The sequence below is a fragment of the Equus przewalskii genome, chromosome 16 (assembly GCF_037783145.1).
Source record: "Equus przewalskii isolate Varuska chromosome 16, EquPr2, whole genome shotgun sequence".
In the NCBI taxonomy this organism is placed as follows: Eukaryota; Metazoa; Chordata; class Mammalia; order Perissodactyla; family Equidae; genus Equus; species Equus przewalskii.
In genome coordinates this window covers 25,406,187-25,426,062 of record NC_091846.1, presented here as the reverse complement: position 1 = coordinate 25,426,062, position 19,876 = coordinate 25,406,187, and the positions used below count along the sequence as shown (strand labels likewise).

Here is a 19,876-nt window from a genome sequence, read left to right as displayed (position 1 = left end):
TTCATATTTGTACCTGTTTTCTGAAGGTGAGAAACCTGATTCTTAATATATTCACTTATTTGTTCAGAATCCCCCCTCCCCCCCACATGTGAATGCCCTCCTCACCCCGCTTGGGCTCTAGCACCCCTCCTTAGGCTGCTACCTTTGCTGTCCTCCACAGGGACACTCTCCTCAGCCTGTTCAGGCTTCCATCCCTGTTCTGAGGCTTCGTTCTGCCTCCTTACTTCTCCATGTGGATGCCCCTTACCCCACTAGGCTCTGACACACTTCTTGTTGAGCCATTCCTTTATGGGGATGCCCTCCTTATCTCACTGGGCTCTTGACACCTTGCCCCAGGCTGCACCCTCCACCCCAGGCACTTCTCCACCCGACTTGGGCTGTGACCACCATTCTCAACCCACTCTGCAGTTTCTTAGATTGCTTGGCCTCACCTAATGGTTTTTGAACTGAATTGTTTAGGGAGGGGACTTTTGAATAGGAATTAAAACAAAACAAAACAAAAACAACAAAAAACCCTGGAGAGCAGTTAAAGACTTGGTATTGTTTGGTTGATTTTCTTACCCTGGAAAAGGTGGTGCTTTATTGACTGTCAGTGATTAGTGAAGTCTGGCCCCACTGGTGTCAAATCTAAGAAGTGTTTTAAGAAATGTAAGAAAAAGGAAGGACAAATGATTAGGTTTTTTGTTTTTGTTTTTTTTTAAAGGCAAGAGGAACAAGACTGGAGTCTAAAGAAGTAGTTGTGTGATATTGAGAAATAGGCTCAGAGCAATGAAGGAGAAACTGCACAGCATTGTGAGGCATTCAGTGAAAGGATAGGCCAGGTGTTTACTTCATGCATTTCTGAAGATATTACTGTCTTTTACAATAGTTGATGTTTATAATTTTAACCACAGTTCATCATGGAAAGGGTGTATTTTAGTTGTAACATAGAACAATAAAAGGTCATGCATACTTCATACATTCACACACCAATACAAAAGAGTGTGGAATCCCTTTTCAATGGAGAAAGTCAAATACTGTATGATCTCACTCATAAGTGGAAGATAAAAACAACAACAACAACAACAAGCAAACACATAGATACAGAGGTTAGGTTGGTGGTTACCAGAGGAGAAGGGGGAGGGAGGAGGGCTAAAGAGGTGACAGGGCACGTGTGTACGGCGATGTACGGTAATTAGTCTTTGGGTGGTGAACGTGATGTAGTCTACACAGAACTTGAAATACAGTCATCTACACCTGAAATTTATATAATATTATAAACCAGTGTTACCTCAGTAAAAAAAAGCAAAACAAAAACGTGTAATCCCTTTAAAATAAGTTTTGTCTTCAAGGATTAATTATTTTTCTAGAAAATTAATTCAGAGCTCATTAATCTCATCCTTCCAGCTATGATGCCATTATAATTATGTATATGAAAATGAAGTTGTCCTCCCCGCCTGTGTTCCCTAATTGCATCTGGGTGATTTTCTAGTCACCTAGACTGGAAATGTCAGTGTGATCTTTAATCCATCGTTTTTCCCTTGCTGCCCACTTCCAGTCATTTCCTCTTCTATCAGTTCTGACAGTTTAAATGCCCTGTCATACACTCCTCCTTGCGTTCTATCACTGCCTGATTCAAGCCTTCATTACTTTTATGTGGGTTTTTCCATTAGTCCCAATTCAATTCAGTAAACATTACCCAAGTGCCTCCTGCATCTTTGCCCTGTGCTTTGCTGACAGCACCTTGGTCTTAAAGGTGGCTAAATTCAGTGTCTCTGGAGTCCACATTCAGGAGTGATAGGGAAGGGACCTCACTCAGTTCATCTTTTCCTAGCTTTCTCATCTGTGTTTCCATGACAGTGTGTTGTACTTCTGTCATAAAGTTATTATCCTGTTTATAGTTGTTCATGGATAGGATCTGTCTTTTTTCATTAAACTAAGACCTTCTTGCTGTCAATGACCTATACTCATACTATATCATGCACTTAGCACCGTGCCTAGTGGATATGTAGTAGACAATGACAGAATGAGTGATTAAGTGACTGAATGAAGGCAGAGTGGAACTCAGTGTGGTGTTATGGAGAAACCGTAATTTTTTAACTAGTCTTCATATCCATTCTCTCTATATTTTCTGGTCCAAGTTTCTTGGAGCATATCTTTGTACTTGTTATTCTTTTGTTCAAACAGTACCTGTGGCTCTCCATTGCCTAAAGAATGAAGTCTGTGCTCTGTCTTGTGATATTTAAAATCTTCCTTGGTCTAGCCCCAGTTCTCCTGTATAGTTTATCTCCCACTGTTCCTTATTTTGCACTCTCCCTTCCAGCCGAATCTGATCACTTTTTCATGATCAGACTCTTCGGTGGCTTTGCTCGGCTGTTTATTTCTAATACTATGTTCTCATCTCAGCCTGTTGAAATCCCAGTACCCTTCAAGACTTAGCTCAGAGCTGCCTCTTTTGTCGAGCCATTCCTTAACTCTTAAAATGGCAGAAGTGGTGTCCTCCTATCTGATCCTGGCATATTATGGCTCTCTTAAACATTGAAATTTCTCTCCTTTTATACTTACAAGTGTAGCTTTTATACCTTCTGCTGAATGGGGACAGGACCTTACGTTCAGTACTTTGCATATAGTAGGTATTTCATGTATGTTTTTTAAAATTAGCCTATTTTATAGAGTATACATTGATTCCATGTTTGTAAAAAAAACATTAAAAAATATGTAATTCAAATAACAGTGACACACCACATAACAATGTTTTGGTCAATGATGGACCACATATGGACCACAATGATGGTGGTCCCGTAGAATTAGTACCATGTAGCCTGGGTGTGTAGTAGGCTATACACTCCTTTTCAAAAAATTTTTATTTATTTTTATTTTTTTGTAAAGATTGGCACCTGTGCTAACATCTGTTGCCAATCTTCTCTCTCTTTTTTTTTTTTGCTGCTTTTCCCCAAAGCCCCCCAGTACATAGATGTATACTCTAGTTGTAGGTCCTACTGGTTGTGCTGTATGGGACGCTGCCTTAGCACAGCCTGATGAGCGGTGCCGTGTCCACGCCCAGGATCCAAACTGGCGAAAACCTGGGCCGCCGAAGCGGAGCATGCGAGCTTAACCTCTCAGCCACGGGGCCGGCCCCATATACACTCTTGATGTGCACATGATGATGTCCACACGATGATGAAATCCCCTAATGATGCAATTTGCAGCATGTATCCCTGTTGTTAAGTGACACATGACTGTATCTAGAAAATAGTCTGGAAGGATATATACTGTTCCACGTGTAACAGTGGAATTCTGGCTATTTTAAAACTTCTTTTGGCTTGTTTGTATTGATAATTAATGTTTTTTCTAATGTTTACATATAGGCATTTATTGTTTTTATAGTGGAGAAAAATTGCATATAACTTTAAAATGTTATTTAATAATTTTTGATCTTTAAGATTTTGTTAGGTAAATGAAACATATTCAGCTAGACAATATAGTAAAATTTGCTGAAATACGATATATCTGGTATTAAATATGCATTCACATGCTGCTGAATGCTAAAAATGCTCAGAAATACAGATAAGAATTGTAACAAGATCATTATTTGGATAAAATATTAGAACAGGTTGTAATAGTGTTAAGTGACACAAACTCATAATATCTAAAATACTCAAATGGGATTAATGTGACTTTTTTTTCTATAGGATTACAAATAGAATAGTTGAAGAGAGCCAAGGGTAAATATTAGTTAATCTCTCTAAATGTAATATTTTATGTAAATATGAGGTAGTTTTATTTCTTTCAGTGTTTGGCTTACATTTGAAAAAACATGAAATCTAGATAATTTAAAATTTTCCTTTTTTCTTTTTTAGGAATCAAGGAAGGACTGAGGTAAGATTATTTCTATGAAAATTTTATTTAAAATATGAGATTATTTCACTAGGCATTACCAATAGTAAAGAGAGGGTGGTGTTTGCATTCTGAAAGACTCCACATCAAACTAGTGGCTGGTGGTCAGGAACACATAGTAGTATAAATGCCTCTCATGTCTGAATGAATGGACTCCTTTCTAGTTGTTCATTCTTAGCATTTTCCTACGTTGACCTAAAATATCCCCTCTCTCGGTCCTATGAAACTTAGTATTGTTTCACTACTAACTTTAACATTATTTCAGTGTGGCAAAAGGCATTTGATTTGGATTTTTGAGGGTTTTAGATTTTGATCCAGGGCTTAATTTGTGGTACCTATCACATAGTAGAGAGAGACTTAATAACTACTTAATCTTCCCATGTGGTTGGGAGATCAATATTTTGTAAATCCCTTTGATGTAAAATTTGATGTTCTTTTGGGGGAGATCTGTTATATAGTAAAAATCATTTTGAAAGAACACCTACTATGTCTTTTTATTCTAAACTTCAATATTGAGTTATCTTTGTAAATATTTAGTTGTATTTGTTAAAATATTCAAAAATAAAATAGCACCATGAACGCAAACAGTAGTCATTAAGACCTAATAAAGAAATGTATTCTCTGTTTATAGGAGTGGTTAAGCTTTCTTAGTAAATAGCTCACGTCTCCCCTCTTTAAGTATAATTGCTTTCTTAATACTCTTGAAATGTTCACTCATTCAGCAAATACTGTTTTCCTTCTATGTGCCAGATACTTTGCTAGGAGATATATATATATATATATATATATATATATATATAATGTATGTATTTAAGGACATACATTTATATTTAAGGATCTAAATATAATAAGAGACGATCCTGTGACCTCAAAACCTTCGGAAAATAAATTTTATTCCTATTTTGGAAATAGAATTTCGTCAGACCAAAGAACATTTGAAAGCTGTCTATAATGGTAGATTTACCCCATTATTCTCACAGATGGGAATAGATTCTCTTTTTATGACTAAGTATTAAGGATTTTTTGATAAAGTTTTAGAAAAATGTTAATAAAGTGACTAGAAAAGATTCACATTTTTAAAAAGTATTTGATTTATAATCAGAATTTTTTTACAGATGCTTTGAATACAAAACTCTGTTGTAATAAGCTCTGGTTAATGTGTCTGTCTGTTAGGTGTCATTTACTTTGAATGAGGATCTTGCAAATATTCATGATATTGGCGGAAAACCAGCTTCAGTCAGTGCTCCTAGAGAACATCCATTTGTCTTACAAAGTGTTGGAGGACAGACATTAACTGTATTTACTGAGAGCTCATCAGGTAAGTGGGAATAGTATTATTTCAGGTGATTCCTGTACACGTATAGATTTTCTATCTTGACATACACTCTAAGGTCATTAGCAAGACTGTTTCACCTACTGTTCTGTCTACCTCTGCTATTCATATCATACTACTTCTCTGCTCTAAGTACTTTCCTGCGATTGATGAAATTTTGGCTGTTACTCAAAGGGTCTAGTTTCCATTTGGGGCATGAAGAAATAGAACAAAGCAGATGGAACAGTGTGGTGCATCAAGCTGTCTTTTAGGATGTTGAAGAAACAGTATCCTAAGCTTTGCCAAGATAAGGTCATACTTCCATGTTTTGGTAAATTGATATTCAGCAACTATAAGTTGTGTTTTAAAAAATATTGCTTAATATTAGGGAATATTTTAGTCTGAATTTTTGCTCCTGTATGCTTTCTATACTAAGAGGGCCTTTTTAAGGCATAGAGATTAATTATTTTAATCAGTATTGTAAATTTTGTGTATTTGCTAACAGATATTTTAACAGTTCAGTAAATCGGGAGCAAGTGTTTCAGTTTGTGAATTCAATACGGAGGGAGCTTTTTTCTGGCATATATGTTTATGTTTATTTTCATTGTTTCTTGATTTTAGCCATCACTGAATTTAGACTATTACTATTAAAGCAGCAGGCCAACTCATTGTAATGGAGCTAATTTTTCATGTCTAATTCAAAAAGTTTATTGGTTGTATAAAAGAAAAAGATCCGGGATTTTGTTATATCTTCATTAAACTTTACAAAGAAAGCTGTAAGAAATTATAGAATGTTAAAAATGTCATTGTTTTAAAAAACAGAATATGTTCATATAAATTTTTGTGGTGTCTTGGGTTACCAATAGTTGCATAAACTGATCTTTTAAAAAAGTTAGTCTTTATTTTTTCCCCCTTGAATATAGAATCTAACAAAATGGTAAATTGTAACTTTTCTTTCATGTAGTTTAAGGTAAAAGAGTTGTTTTATTGCATTATTCTGCTGCTATAGTAGTTTGTAGTGTAGTATTGTGGGAGGTAGAAAATGTTAAACACGTGCATCTCCTCCTGGAGAAGATGGAGCTGTTCAGCACGTGTTGATTGTATGCTGCATTGTGCAGGGCATAGCGTAGGCACGTACAAGGAATCCGAGATTTGTCTTGCCATTCATGGCATTTAATAAGACCTATTGAACCCATGAGGTTTTCTCTACTGTTGTGGTTGTCCCTGGAGTGGAAGAGGCATGGCATCAAGATGGTAAAAAGGAGGCAGAGGCTTGAAAAAGTTTTTAGGTAGGGAAACTTGAATATCTTTGTAGAAAAAGGTACCCTATTTCAGATTTTCTCTCTTACTAAGTTGCTGATTTTTCCAAAGTGTGATTTATTTGCTGGTACTTATACAAAAGACAGTGATTTAGAAAGCTGAGGTTTGTTATTCTCCAAATTAATCTTCCATTTTTAATCTTGTAAATCCTTTAGTGTTGTGCTCTTCTTGAACATCTTGTATTCGCATTTCTGGTTACAGTGTTCTCCGAAGTGAATATGGTATTATAAGGATGATCTCGGCAGGGATATGGAAAAGATCAAGATTGTCATCCTTTTTCTGGAATTTGGACAATATGTTCTTGCTTTGTAGAACTATGATAATACAAATGCAGGTCTAAGTTGCTGTGAGATTGTGTACACTATAAGGGAATATTTAGCTTCTTAACCTCATTAATCATTTCTGTTTCATGTCAGTGCTCCTTGACTCTCTTTGAGCCTTGCTGTGCTTTAATTTCCTTATTTGTGAAATGGGGGATAATTGTTTATGTTTATACATAAATAGGAATATATTTAAAACAGAACAATGCTTGGTACATACTGAATGCTCAATATCTCCTAGCTGTTATTACTATTATTAATATTAGATCTTATTTTTAAACACTTTAGGCTTCAGTTTTAAGGCATGTACGTAGCTCTATCTGGGTATATATCACTTGATAAAATTCAGCCAATGGAGATTTTTATGTTTAGTGTTTTGATTACCTCGATGACTGAGAAAAAAGCTCCAGAGTTGTCATTAACAGTTTATTTCCTTTTCTGAGGAGCCTTACATCATTTGCTATTTCTACTCATTAGTATCAGTTCTACAACTGGGTTTCTTGGATCTCTGGGAAGTCATAAATAGCAGGGGCTCTGTGACTGCCATGACATATTTAAAATGTGGATATATATGTATATCAGCATGTTTTTCTATAGGACAGGACCATAGGTTTCATTGGGGTCTGTGACCCAAAAAAGCTCCAGAGTCACCGCTCTAGTGTTACCTTGCTTGGTTGTGAACCTGCCAAATAATAAGTAACTGAGCCATTTTACAGTGGTTAAACTGTTTATTTTACATTGAAATGTACACAAGGCAGGCAATATCTTGAATATTTTTATGTTTTCCCTCAAGCACAGAACTGTACCTGTTTATAAAAAATTGCTTTTCTAGGCACTTCATTTCTTTTTAATAGTGTACAGGTCTGTAAAACTTAGAATTTTATAAGAAAAATTAAAACTTCAGTTGAGTGTACGGAGTTTAATTTTAATAACTTCATTCCTTCTGTTAACATACTTTTGCTGGTTTTTGAGAGACTCCTTTTGAGCTGTTTATTGTAATGATTAAATTCTACGTATTTGAGTATCTTTGGGGGAGATGAGATTAGAGGGAACAGATACATTTTACAATGCTTTCACCTTAATTAAAATAATCTCCATTTCATGAGTGGTTTAGGAACACAGTTAATTTGTTTCTGGTTGAGTGTTCCTATCTGAGAGAACGTATTTTATTTTTAAGAGCTATTTTGGATTAGCCCTTCCGCCTCCACATTTCTCTGTGAAATTCTAAATAATCTATTTCTCTATTAAATATTTTCATGGGAATCTATATTAGCTAGTACCCGTATCTCTACCCTTATTTAGGCAGAAATGCCTCATATGTTTAACCTTTATTTTTTTCCCCTTTGGGTCTTCAGTTTAGTATTTTTATCGACTCTTTGTTGTTAATTAGATAACTACTATTTCTTTTGTCCTTTGCACCCCTACCTTTGTTGAAGCTTAGGTTTTCTTCTTTATAATTGCCAATTCTAGACTAAAAGTTGTTCATTCATCTGTTCAACAGATATTTTTGAGGCTAGGCCCTGTGCTGGAATAAGAGTAGAGTCCTGTCCAATTGGGCAATTGGTATGTGAAAAAATAATTATTACAGAAAGTGCTCTAATGGTGCTATGTACAAAGAGGAAAAAAAGGTGTGTACTTTAAGAACTGTGAAAGGCTTCAAAAGTGGATATAATATTTGCGCTGGACCTTGAAGTATATGAATAGGATACATTAAATAGGAGGAAAGAAAGTGAAGATAAACTTCATTTTTCTCACCTTCAAGTATCCTATTCTTCACTTTGCTTTCTCCTACCTGTCATCTCTGTTATATCTATCTAAAATCCATTAAATAGTCCTGGTTAGATCAAAGCAACAAAGCTCATTTGTGGACTTCATAGTCTTGTCTAGAAATGAAAAAGTTTGAACTAGTGCAATGGGAATGGAAAAGAGGGATCCTGTTCTAGAGATAGAGGTAATTTTGACAGCTTTTGGTGATGAATTGAGTGTGGGGAAATTGGATGAGTGAGAAATCTAGAATGGTTTCTAATCCTTTTTTTGGCTTGAGCATCTGGATGAATGGTAAAACCATCACTGAGTTAGAAAATATTGAAAGAAATGGGCAGGGTTAGAGCTGATGGTAACTCAGTGACTTTTTTGCTCTAGGTTTTCGTTATCTTTGACCCCTCTGTAGCAGTTCCACAAATTGATACTTGTGTCTACTTTTTTCAGGCCCTCCTTTATTTAGGCTTGGGATACTTTAGTGAGCAAAATCTCAGCCTTAATGGTGCTTACATTTTATTAAGAGGAAACGGCAACAAGTAATAAATATAACAAGTAAATCCTATCACAGTTTAGAAGGTGGTAAGTTCTCTGAGAAAAAAGCAGTCAGTGGGATGCGGAGTACTAGGTTGAGGGTGGGGCTTGCACTTTTAAATAGTGTGGTCAATGTGGGCCTTAATTAGTGTGGTGAGCGTGGGCCGTTGAGAAGATGGAATTTAAACAAAGTCTTGAACTCCTTCAGAAGAGTTAGCCATGTGGAGTTAGTTAGCCAACTAGGAGTTTTCAAGGCAGAGGGAACACATTCACCCTAAAGTGGGGAGTAAGTGAGGCAAGTTCCAGGAGTAGCAAGGAGGTCAGTGTAGGTGGAATAGATGGGCAGAGGGGAAGAGTGGTAGGCTCTTAGGCCGAAGAGGAAGGAGATTGGTGGTGGCAGATCATGAAGGGATTTGTAAACCATTGTAAGGATTTTGGATTTTCCTCTGAGTGAAAGGGGAGCCACTGGAAGGTGTTGAGCAGAGTGATGATTTGATCTCAGTTACATTTTAAGGCTCACTCTGGCTGGGAGGTTGAGGAGAGATCCTGAGGGCTAGTGCGGAAGCTGAAGGCTATTTCAGTAATCCAGGGGAGAGATGGCAGATACCTGGACCAGGCTGGTATCAGTGACAAAGGTCTAGTCACTCATCTTATGTCCAGTTCCATCTTTAGTTGTCTTAACAAACAGTGCGCTTGGATTTCTTATCACCAGAAACTCAGAAGATATAAAATCATGTTGATTTCTCCATTCCTTTATTTGCATATATCCATATTTCTGTCAGTGATACATCATTCTTCTGTTCTCTTGGCTATAATAATTCTTAGCCTCACTCTCACAGTCATCAGTTGCCTCATTTGGTCATTTCTATAGTAGAAATCACACTCGTATATTTCTTGATACTGCTTAATCCAAAGTGGTCCTCTGAAAACTTCCCTCTCCTCTCCACCTTCTTCTAATTCAGTCTGTTGGAATCCCTTATCTCTTACAATGGCTTCCTGGCACCTGCCTCTGCTGTTCTGGTTTTCCTCTGCCAGCTATCTGTTTGCCTTTTACAGTCATGACCACCTTTCCCTTTACTGTTCTAACCTTTATTGATTCTTCCTTCGTCTCGACTCATATGGCAGTAAGGACTCTAAAGATACTTTTTAGAATGGTTTTTAAGTGAGATGGCTTGTCATTAACAAAAGGATGGATTTTTTTCCTTCAGAGTTAACAGTCTTTTCCTTAAGACACTTTAGGTTCAAAATTGAACATTAAGTTCCTTTGTTCCCCATTTTGTTTCTTGCTCGTCATACTTGTATTCTGGCACAGGTGATTCTTTTACTTTCTCTTTGCTAATCAGAGAAGTTTAGCACTGTGCTGTGACACTTGGTTAACCACTGTATGCGTTATGATAAGACATATTCCCTGGGTAATATGGCAGTGGAGGCAATTGAAAGTATGTGAGAATTTATTTGGTTGTTGCCTGCCCTATTTCCTTTCAAGCTTGAATTTGGTAACATATACCAACACACGTATGTCTTAGAATGTATTAGTTTGTATTTGAAGAAAGATGTATATCCATGGGAATGCTCTTTGAAGATGCTGTAGTGTCAGTCACTTTGCAAACTGAACTGATATTGTAGAATTTATAATCTGCCTTGTATGGACTGTCCTACCAGTGTGGTAAATGAAGCATAGATAAAGGGAATGTTTTCATTTTTAAGTTGAATTTTTGAGTGTTTATGGGAAACATTAACTTGGTCCATTTCCCCCCTTTGTTGAGAATAAGATATCCGTTATATAATTTTCAGAGCTTTAAATTAAGCTTTATATATATAGATAGATAGATAGATAGATAGATAGATAGATATAGATATAGATATGCTTGTTGGCATTCAAACTACAGCTGTTTTTTCTTGGTTGAATTTTTTTTCTTATCACTGCTTTTAAACATGAATTACACTCTGTTGCCTAAATTATCACCATATGCATATTACTAGTTGCCATACAATGAGACTCTCTGAGATTTTCTTTAGCTTCATCTATCATAATTGTAATTATTTTGTATCACTTTAGTGCAGTGGTTCTGGAACTTTTTGGTCTCAGGGCCTGTTTGTATATTACATGTTAACATAAATAACATTCTTATGAAAAAAGACTCCCAAGCCCTGTTTTCCAAAATAAATTACTGGGAAGAGTAGCATTTTGCAAATCTCATAAATGTCTGGCTTAAAAGATAAGCTGAATTCACGTATCCATTTCTGCATTCAGTCTATAGTGATATGTTGTTTTGGTTGAAGTATCTGTAGTAAATCTGACCTCTTACAAATATGTAGTAAGAAAAAGAAATAATTAATAGCATTTTCAGATAACTGTGGATAATCTCTCAGTATTAGACGAGAACTCTACAAATGTTAGTTTCTTAAAGGTTTGTTGTGATACAGAATCTGAAACTCTATCAGTGAACTTTTTGTGCCCTGTTACATTGGAATCCACTGGTTTTATCTTGTACTTTGAATGGATCTTTTACCTATTCATGATTTTGTAATATCATGCGTCCATCATTTGGAGAATATTGGTTCACTGAGTCATGCAGTTCTACCACGTCTTGACATGTTTCCTTATACAGTATCAAAAGTTTGCATTTGTTAACATCACTGATTTAATCAGAAAGTCTAAGTATTGGAGAGCTGTCAAGCTTATGGTGGTGGATACAAGTTTTTCAAAACTTCTGATTTTCACTTCAAAGGTTGAATTTTATTAATGATAACAAATGCTGTCAGTTGTTTCTTTGAAAGGATGGGCTTATTGCATTTATTTTTGAGAAAATTTCTTTAAGATATCTGGTTGGAATAACCGTAGCTTGCCTCAATCGTTCTTCCAGGTAAAGATGATCTCCCAACTCAATCAGTCACACAGATGCTTTTCTTTGAGACGGGTGTTCTGTGTTGGTATCCAGCAGAAGTGCTTTATGTGTGCTTTCCATTTCACGTCATGGAATATTAAAGGATGTGTCTTAGGAACCAAAATTAAATAAAATATAATTCTTACTGTTCATCAAGGACATTCCTAAGTGAAACTGCCTTTTTTTTCTGTTTGTTAACCAGTGTGGGGTGGTGAAGAATACAGTTTGGTACAGTGGATTACCACTGCCTTGATTTGTGGTGGCCCAGAAGTTTTACCTACCATTGTTTTTGCACCGTCAGTGCAAAAAACACAGTGAAAAAAGGCAACTGAGTATTTTAATGAAAATAGTTTTGACCTTGGGGACACCCAAGTGATCTTAAGGATGCCCCCAAGGTCACACTCTGAGAGAGTCATAGATCACACTCTGAGGAATGCAGATTTAGTGTGTTGTCATGAGAAAAGATTTCTGGTTCCAGTTTGAGATATCTCGTGATGTGTTGAACCCTTTTTGTTGACTGTAGCCTAATAGAGACACCTCCTCTCTCTAGTGCTTTTTAGGGCAGCGTCATTCATAGCAGTGGATTCTATGCTTGTTTCAGTGTTTGTGCCTGGTATTGAGAGTACAGGACATGTTTTTTTTTTTACTGGATTTGAACCTCTGTTAAACTATTTCCTTTAAGTATTTACTAGTACACGTATATGGTGGTGTATAACCCGCCTTCACATAGACTCTTTAATTCTCCCCACAATCCCAAGAGGGAGGGGCCTTTAAATTAAATCTCCATTATGCGGATGAGAGAACAAAAGCTCTGAGAGAAAGTGGGTCCAGCCCGTCTCTATTTCCTTATATTTAGAAATACATTTTTAAAACAGTCTTTTTAAAATAGGTAACAGAAATGCTGCTACGTCTTCCTGGGTAAATGGCTGCTTACTGATGCGTTCTTTGGCAGCTCAAGGTTGTCTCTTGCCTCCCTGCGCTGCCCATGGCAGCCGTCTCTGAATCCTGGCCACTTTGGCAACCACACCTGGCTTTCTAATTTTCCAGTGAATTATGTGCGGAGGCCCCTGTGGAAGGAGCAAGGAAGCTCTGTTTTTTGCTTACTCTGAGAAACAGCCATGCCACTGAACGTTTGGAATCATCCTAGTTTCTGGCAGTCTTATACTCGTGAGGAAGAACAAGCTGAAAAAATGTATGACTTTAGTGTTTTGTATATTTCCTGAACTGCCACCAAGGTTTGTGGCTGACTGCAGAGGTTCGGCTTTGAAATTTACTGCCAACTACCTGAGCCATGTCTACTCTCTGAAAACCTAACTTAATAGCAGAAAATCTTGCTTTATTCAGTGGCTGAAAAGAGAGTACAAGGCATGTTTATGCATGTGTACCTGAATGTGAAAAGAGGATAAATGGTTGATGTATATTGTAGCTTTAATAATCTGGGATGAGGGTGAGGGGGAGAAAAGGAAAACACTGGAGTGTAAGGATAATATTAAGGTTTGGAATCACAAGTTAAATTCATTAAAGCTAGTGATTTACTCTTCACTTTTTTTTATGAAGTATTTCAAGCCTATAGAAGAGTGTAGAGAATAGTGTAATCTGTGCCCTCCAGCTCTATTCGTAACTTTTGATATTTGCCATATAGTTTTTAAAGGAAAACATTTTAGCTACAGTTGACATTCCATTTTTCTTTCTCTTGGTCCCACCCCCACCTCCATTTCCAGAGATAACCATTGTCCTGGAGTTGGTGTGTATTATTGTGATGAGTCCACAATTGCCTATGATGAAATCTTTACAATTTAACTGTAACAATTTAACAAATTTAACAATTTTACAATTAAACCCACAAAATTCTTTCGAGATGGTTTAAGCAGTGTCATCCAGGGTTCTAGCAATTACAATGCGTAGATTGAATAGAGATTTTTCAGTGTAGGTAGACAAGCCTTTTTTTTTCTTTCCTGAGGAAGATTCTCCCTGAGCTAACATGTGTTGCCAATCTTCCTCTTTTTTTGCTGAGAAAGGTTCGCCCTGAGCTACCGCCTGTTGTCAGTCGTTCTCTATTTTTTGTATGTGTGTCACCACCACCACGGCATGGCCACTGACAGATGAGTGTTGTAGGTCAGCACCTAGGAACTGAACCCTGGCCGCCAAATCGAAGTGCACTGGACTTAAGCACTAGGCCACCAGGGCTGGCCCGACAAGCCTTTTTGTTTGTTTGTTTCTTTAGTACATGAATGGTTAAAAACTTCCTGGAATTTTAACATCAATTATGTGATCAAAAGTAATTACTAATGAAATACTTAAAAGTTCAGTCCCATGTTTTTTGGTGAGAAATACCGAATGATGAGTGAAGAGTATAGGATGAAAGAAGATGTTTGAATTCTGTTTCAGCCTTGCCACCCATGCGTTTTTATTTTGGTAATGTAGTCTTTTTTATATCTATATGGTAATAATCACACTGACAATGTTTTGAATATAAATTAGATAATATTTGTAGTATTAGTCCTCAGAAGAGAAGAGCTATAATTTATGCAAGGAATATTGGCACATTTGTTTTTTTAATCAGTTTTAGTCATTGCTATGACTTTATTAAAGTAATCTAAACTTCCACTTGTAGTACCCATGAATTACACTTAAATTTTATTGCCTAAAATTTACTGAAGTTTAGGTTGTGATTTCTATTAAATAAATAACTTATTTTGGACCTCTGTTTTCTGTATATCCTTGTTTGTGATTTTTATAGAGGATGTCAGAAAACATGATCAAGTGTTTACCTTTATTATATGTTGTATTTGCCTATTCCTAAAATTCTGTGATAACTCAGCTTTTATCATCAAACCTGTTCATTTCCTGTTTTATAGAGCAGTTGAGAAGAATTTACTGAGTTTTTATTGTACCTGGAGGGAATGACAGGCTGTACAAACATGTTTCTCTTTTTTGCTTTTGATTTTCTATGGCTCCAGGTTGTAAAGTTAGTTCTTTGTTTCAATTCATGTATGCTTAAGATCTTAAGAAGAACTTGGCTTCTTTAGAAACCAAACACAGTGTAGTAAAATAAATTACTTGAAATATTAAAACTAAGCCATTGAAACAGTTTTAATTTGAAAATATTTTAATTTTTAAAAACTTCTTTGTTTTTTTCAAATAACTTTATTGCTATTATCTTTTTAAACTTCATTCAGAGTTTTTGTTCCACACAGGCATGGCTTCTTCTCTAGTTCTTTGAGCATAAGTATATTATTATTATTATTTTGCTGAGGAAAATTAGCCCTGAGCTAATATCTGTTGCCAGTCTTCCTTGTTTTTTTTGCTTGAGGAAGATTAACCCTGAGCTAACGTCTGTGCCAGTCTTCCTCTGCTTTATATGTGGGTCGCTGCCACAGCGTGGCCAATGAGTGGTTTAAGTCTGTGCCTGGATCTGAACCTGTGAACGCGGGCCACCAAAGCAGAATGTACTGAACTTAACCTCAATGCCATGGGGCCAGCCCCATAAGTATATTATTTTTATATCAAAATTTAAAATGGAGGAAATGCCATGTAGCTGATTTTTCTTTCTCTGCCGCGTAGCCTCTCATTATAAAAATAAAAGACGTGTTACTTGGTTGGCTTTATACCTTTATTGCTTGAAACTGTATTCTGTTGATATGGTGAATAGTACTAATACAGTAATCCCCTACAGAAAAAAGAAGCTAAGACTTTAGAATGGTTTATTACTTTAAAAAGCAGTACATACTCTTTATCTAAAAAAACACACATAGAGTATGAAAGGCTTTCAGGTAAAAAAGTAGCAGCCCCTTCTCCCACAGCCTCACTAGTCCCACTTTCAGGGTACCCGATGCTGACAGAAAGGTTATGTGACGAAAAGCTACATCATGGCAGAATAGGGAGGGCTACGAAAGTGAATTTGAAGCCTACACCTGCGCTGTATTCTTGATTACATTGGTTGTGATACAGAGTACCTTGTATCGTTTTACATTCTTGAAACTGTTTAGTTTGGAAGAACTGGGGCAGCTTTTTATTAAGGCATATAAATTTACAGTGCTTACATCTTTCTTATATCAGTGATAGCTGGCAGAAATAGGCAAACTATTGAGCACTTATTTTTGTTCACTATGGTGAGCACTTTACATGAATTAATTCATTCATTTCACACAACAAGCCTATGAGGTAGGCACCATTGTTGTTTTATTTTATTGATGAGAGAAATGGCTTTATGTAGGATATAACTTGACCAACATCATGCAGCTTGTAAGCCTGTGCTCTTAATCATCATACTAGGTGGTTTTCAGAGAGTGGACACAAAGTCAGTTGTGTGAGTAATAGGCAGCATCAAAAAAAGAAAGAAATAGAATGGAAAAATTTAATTTTTATTTTGGAAGATTTCAAACATACACTGAAGTAGACTAATATAATGAACTCTATATACTCCCACCTGGCTTTAGATATTTATGGTAGATATTTTAACGTGCTGTTAGTGATTGAGAGCAAATTACTTTTGTGAAAAGATATAATTCCACTTTATTCACATATATTTGTACCTGTCTCCTATCATTGCTCTGCTGAATTTTACCTTCTGAGGCTCTATAAGGCTCTATGTCTCTATGATTTTGTCATAGTGGGATATATATATATATATATATGTATCTCACAGTGATATATAGCGTCACTTATTATAAACCTCACTTCCTTCATCAATTCGTCTTTGGGTTTGCCCTGCAGAAACAAAAATAATCTGTGTGATCGTTGTCTGAAGATTATGATTATATTTTTAACTTGCCACTTTCTGGATGCATATTTATATGTCATCAACTGCAGGTGTTCCCACCTGGGAGCAACTTTGGCAGCAGTTGGAGACATTTTTGATTGTCACAACTGGGTGTGTGTTACTGGCATCTAATGATCTGGGATGCCATAAAACATCCTGCTGTGCACAGGGCAGCTCCTCACAACAAAGAATTACCCAGCCCGAAGTGTCAGTAGTGCCAAAAATGAGAAACCCTGGTCTGGTTAAGAGAAGGTGTTATTGTTAGCGGCCTGGCTATTTGGAATAACTACTGATGGTGTGAAAGTTATAAAATAAGTGTGTTTTTGAAGGAGCCGGCAGGAAGGACCAGAACCTGTTCCTCCCCCAGGAGCTGTTTTTGTTGTTGTTCTCCTCCTCTTCCCCTCCCCGACTCCTTCTGCTTTTTTCTCTTCTTTTGTTATATCAGAAGAAATTTGTGTGCATTTAGGAGACTACTCTCCAGGTTTTTATCTTTATACTAATTTTTTTTAATATCTACTCTTAAGCACCCTTTTTTTTCACTAGCCATTGTTTGTCAGATTACTCCTTTAAAACAATTTGGGGTGTTTACCACGATCACAAAAGCACATTTTTTTATTCCATACAAGTCCTGACTGAAGAAGATTCTTAGAGCAATAAATATGGTGTTTTCAACATGACTTTTTACTGCTCTTGAAAAAATTCTTAGATTTAGAAAGGTATGTCTTCTCTGCTTCTACCTCACTCACTTGAATTCAAGCTTGATTTAATTCTTTAATTTCAAGCTTAAATATTCATATGTAGTAAAGAGAAAAAGGCAATATAAAATTGAAATTTGGCTGATTTCTCATCTATATATTACTAGAGAAGAATTATTTATAGAGCTTTTAATGATAAATAAAAGCTTACCAGGAAAGAAAAACTTTATTTCCTTTCCCATCTCCCTACCCCCCGTTTTTTTTTAACTTTTTGTTGAGGAAAATTTTTACGCATATACAAAAGTAGAGAAATAGTATAGCAAGCTTCCCTGTAATTATCATGCAACTTCAAATTATCAACATTTGGTCAGTCTTGTTTTAGCTATAACCCAGCCACTGCCCTTTGTACCTCACCGATTATTTTGAAGAAAATCTCACACAGCCTGTCCTTAAGTTCTTCAGAACGTGTCTCCATAAGGATTCCTTTTTTAGAAAAATATAACCACAATACCATTATGATACCTAAAAACATAAACAATAATTCCAAAATATCATCATAGATCTAGTTAGTGGGAATACTTGATTCCATTTAATTTAATGCTCAAATTCCAATGTTTCTTGATTTTTTTTCCTCTTTAAGTATGTTCTGTTTTCTGATTTATGGTTCAGCTCTGTCTGAAGTCAGGGCAGTTTGCAGTTGTACAGCTTACAATATCTAATTGTAAAGGTACCGCTGGAGAAAATACAGTTCATCAAGTCATTCATATTACTCTGAAGGCATGAAGCAGTCTTTGTGCAGAATTGTTTGAGGAATTTGGCTGATAAAGAAGTGGCAAAATAGAAAATCATTTGTAGAGCAGTACCGAGGCATGGATGTCAAGCTTGTGACAGTGTTGAGGGGAAGTACTTAAGCTGTGTTCACTGAATGTCTTGGATTACTTTCAGGTTGCATACAGTTAAAGTTAACGAATAGATACATTTAGAAAGAAGAAAATCTTGTCAATGCAGTATGTCCAAACTCTAAAAAATAGAGGGCTTTTTTTTTTTTTTAATGGAGATAGTTTTTTCTTTTCTTTCTTTCTTCTTTTTTTTTTAAAGATTTTATTTTATTTTTTTCTCCCTGAAGCCCCCCGGTATATAGTTATGTATCTTTAGTTGTGGGTCCTTCCAGCTGTGGCATGTGGGACACCACTTCAGCATGGCCTGACGAGCAGTGCCATGTCTGCGCCCAGGATTCGAACCAGCGAAATCCCAGGCTGCTGAAGCGGAGAGCGCGAACTCAACCACTTGGCCACGGCGCCGGCCCCTAGAGGGCTTTTAAAATAAAAGTTAACAGTAAAATAGAAGCAGGTAGTATAAAAATTTATATGATGAATAGAATAAAAATGTTATTTAATTTAATATAGTTAATATGGATAGGGATGTATCAGTATATCTCAATAGAAGCAATAGGGACATTATATACAATTCATATACAAACTTCAATTTAGAATATCAGTTTCTTAGTTGGAAAATTAAAGAAATTGGTCAAGAAGAGTATAGATAACCAGTTTCGTCTAAGTTGAGTTTAAGTTTAAAATAAATCTCTTGAAAGGTCAATTTATGTACCTTTAATGCAAAGTGACTTAGTAAACATTTTAAGTTTTGAAATAAAACCTTGTTCTTACCAACTGTTAGAAATAGACAGCTGTGGCCTGGCCAGAGGTGAAGCGCTGATAGAGAGCCAGCATGCTGTGAAAGGCTGCTTGTTTGAAAAGAAATTCAGGGAAGTCTTTTTTTTTTTTTTAAGAACTCTATGTATGTGTATCAGTCCACAGTTTCTTGCTTATACTGTATCATTAGCTGTTCCAAAAGAAGAAGGGCAAAAAACCCCTACAGATACATACTGTTTCACCTTTTTTCCTCTTCCTTCTAAAAGAGCCTTTCTTGAGCATATTTATGGTTGGAAGTTGTGGCCTTCTCTTACAGCCTTCTCTGCTCATGGAGGAAAAAAGCATACTGCCCAGGGTTGTTTATAGCTTTGGCTTCTTTTGTATAATTGTGCAGAACTTAATGACCATGAGGATTTGGCAGATTTTTTTCGTATTGTCTAACTTGTTATGTACCATAGTTAAACAGTTTCTTGAGAACAACACCTATACTGTTTAGCAAAGGAAAGTGTCTGGTGGTTAGAGCAGTTCTCTATCCTTTTTTCTGCAGCTTCTAGGTGAAAGTTGCTGATTCTTACATTCCCAAGTTGGGACAGACTCCCATGTATTAGGGACTGTGGCATAAATGCCATAGGTGCTCTCAGGGCCCATAGTCCTTCAGCCCTGGCCATTTCTATGCATACTGGCCAACTTCTGAATCTCAGCATTTGTGTCTGTGAGCTTTCTCTGCTGCCAGCCATTTTGACCACCTGGAGGTCAGAA

At 36.3% G+C, this 19,876-nt stretch overlaps 1 protein-coding gene across 1 annotated transcript in view; it reads left to right on the top strand.

Annotated features, from left to right (window-relative positions):
• GTF2F2 (general transcription factor IIF subunit 2) overlaps window positions 1-19,876 on the top strand; it is a 147,737-nt gene that overhangs the window by 24,713 nt on the left and 103,148 nt on the right. The window contains exons 3-4 of the mRNA XM_008537777.2: window positions 3,840-3,858; window positions 5,050-5,194. Coding sequence (XP_008535999.1) covers window positions 3,840-3,858; window positions 5,050-5,194 — 164 coding nt within the window. The remainder of the gene's footprint in view (window positions 1-3,839; window positions 3,859-5,049; window positions 5,195-19,876) is intronic.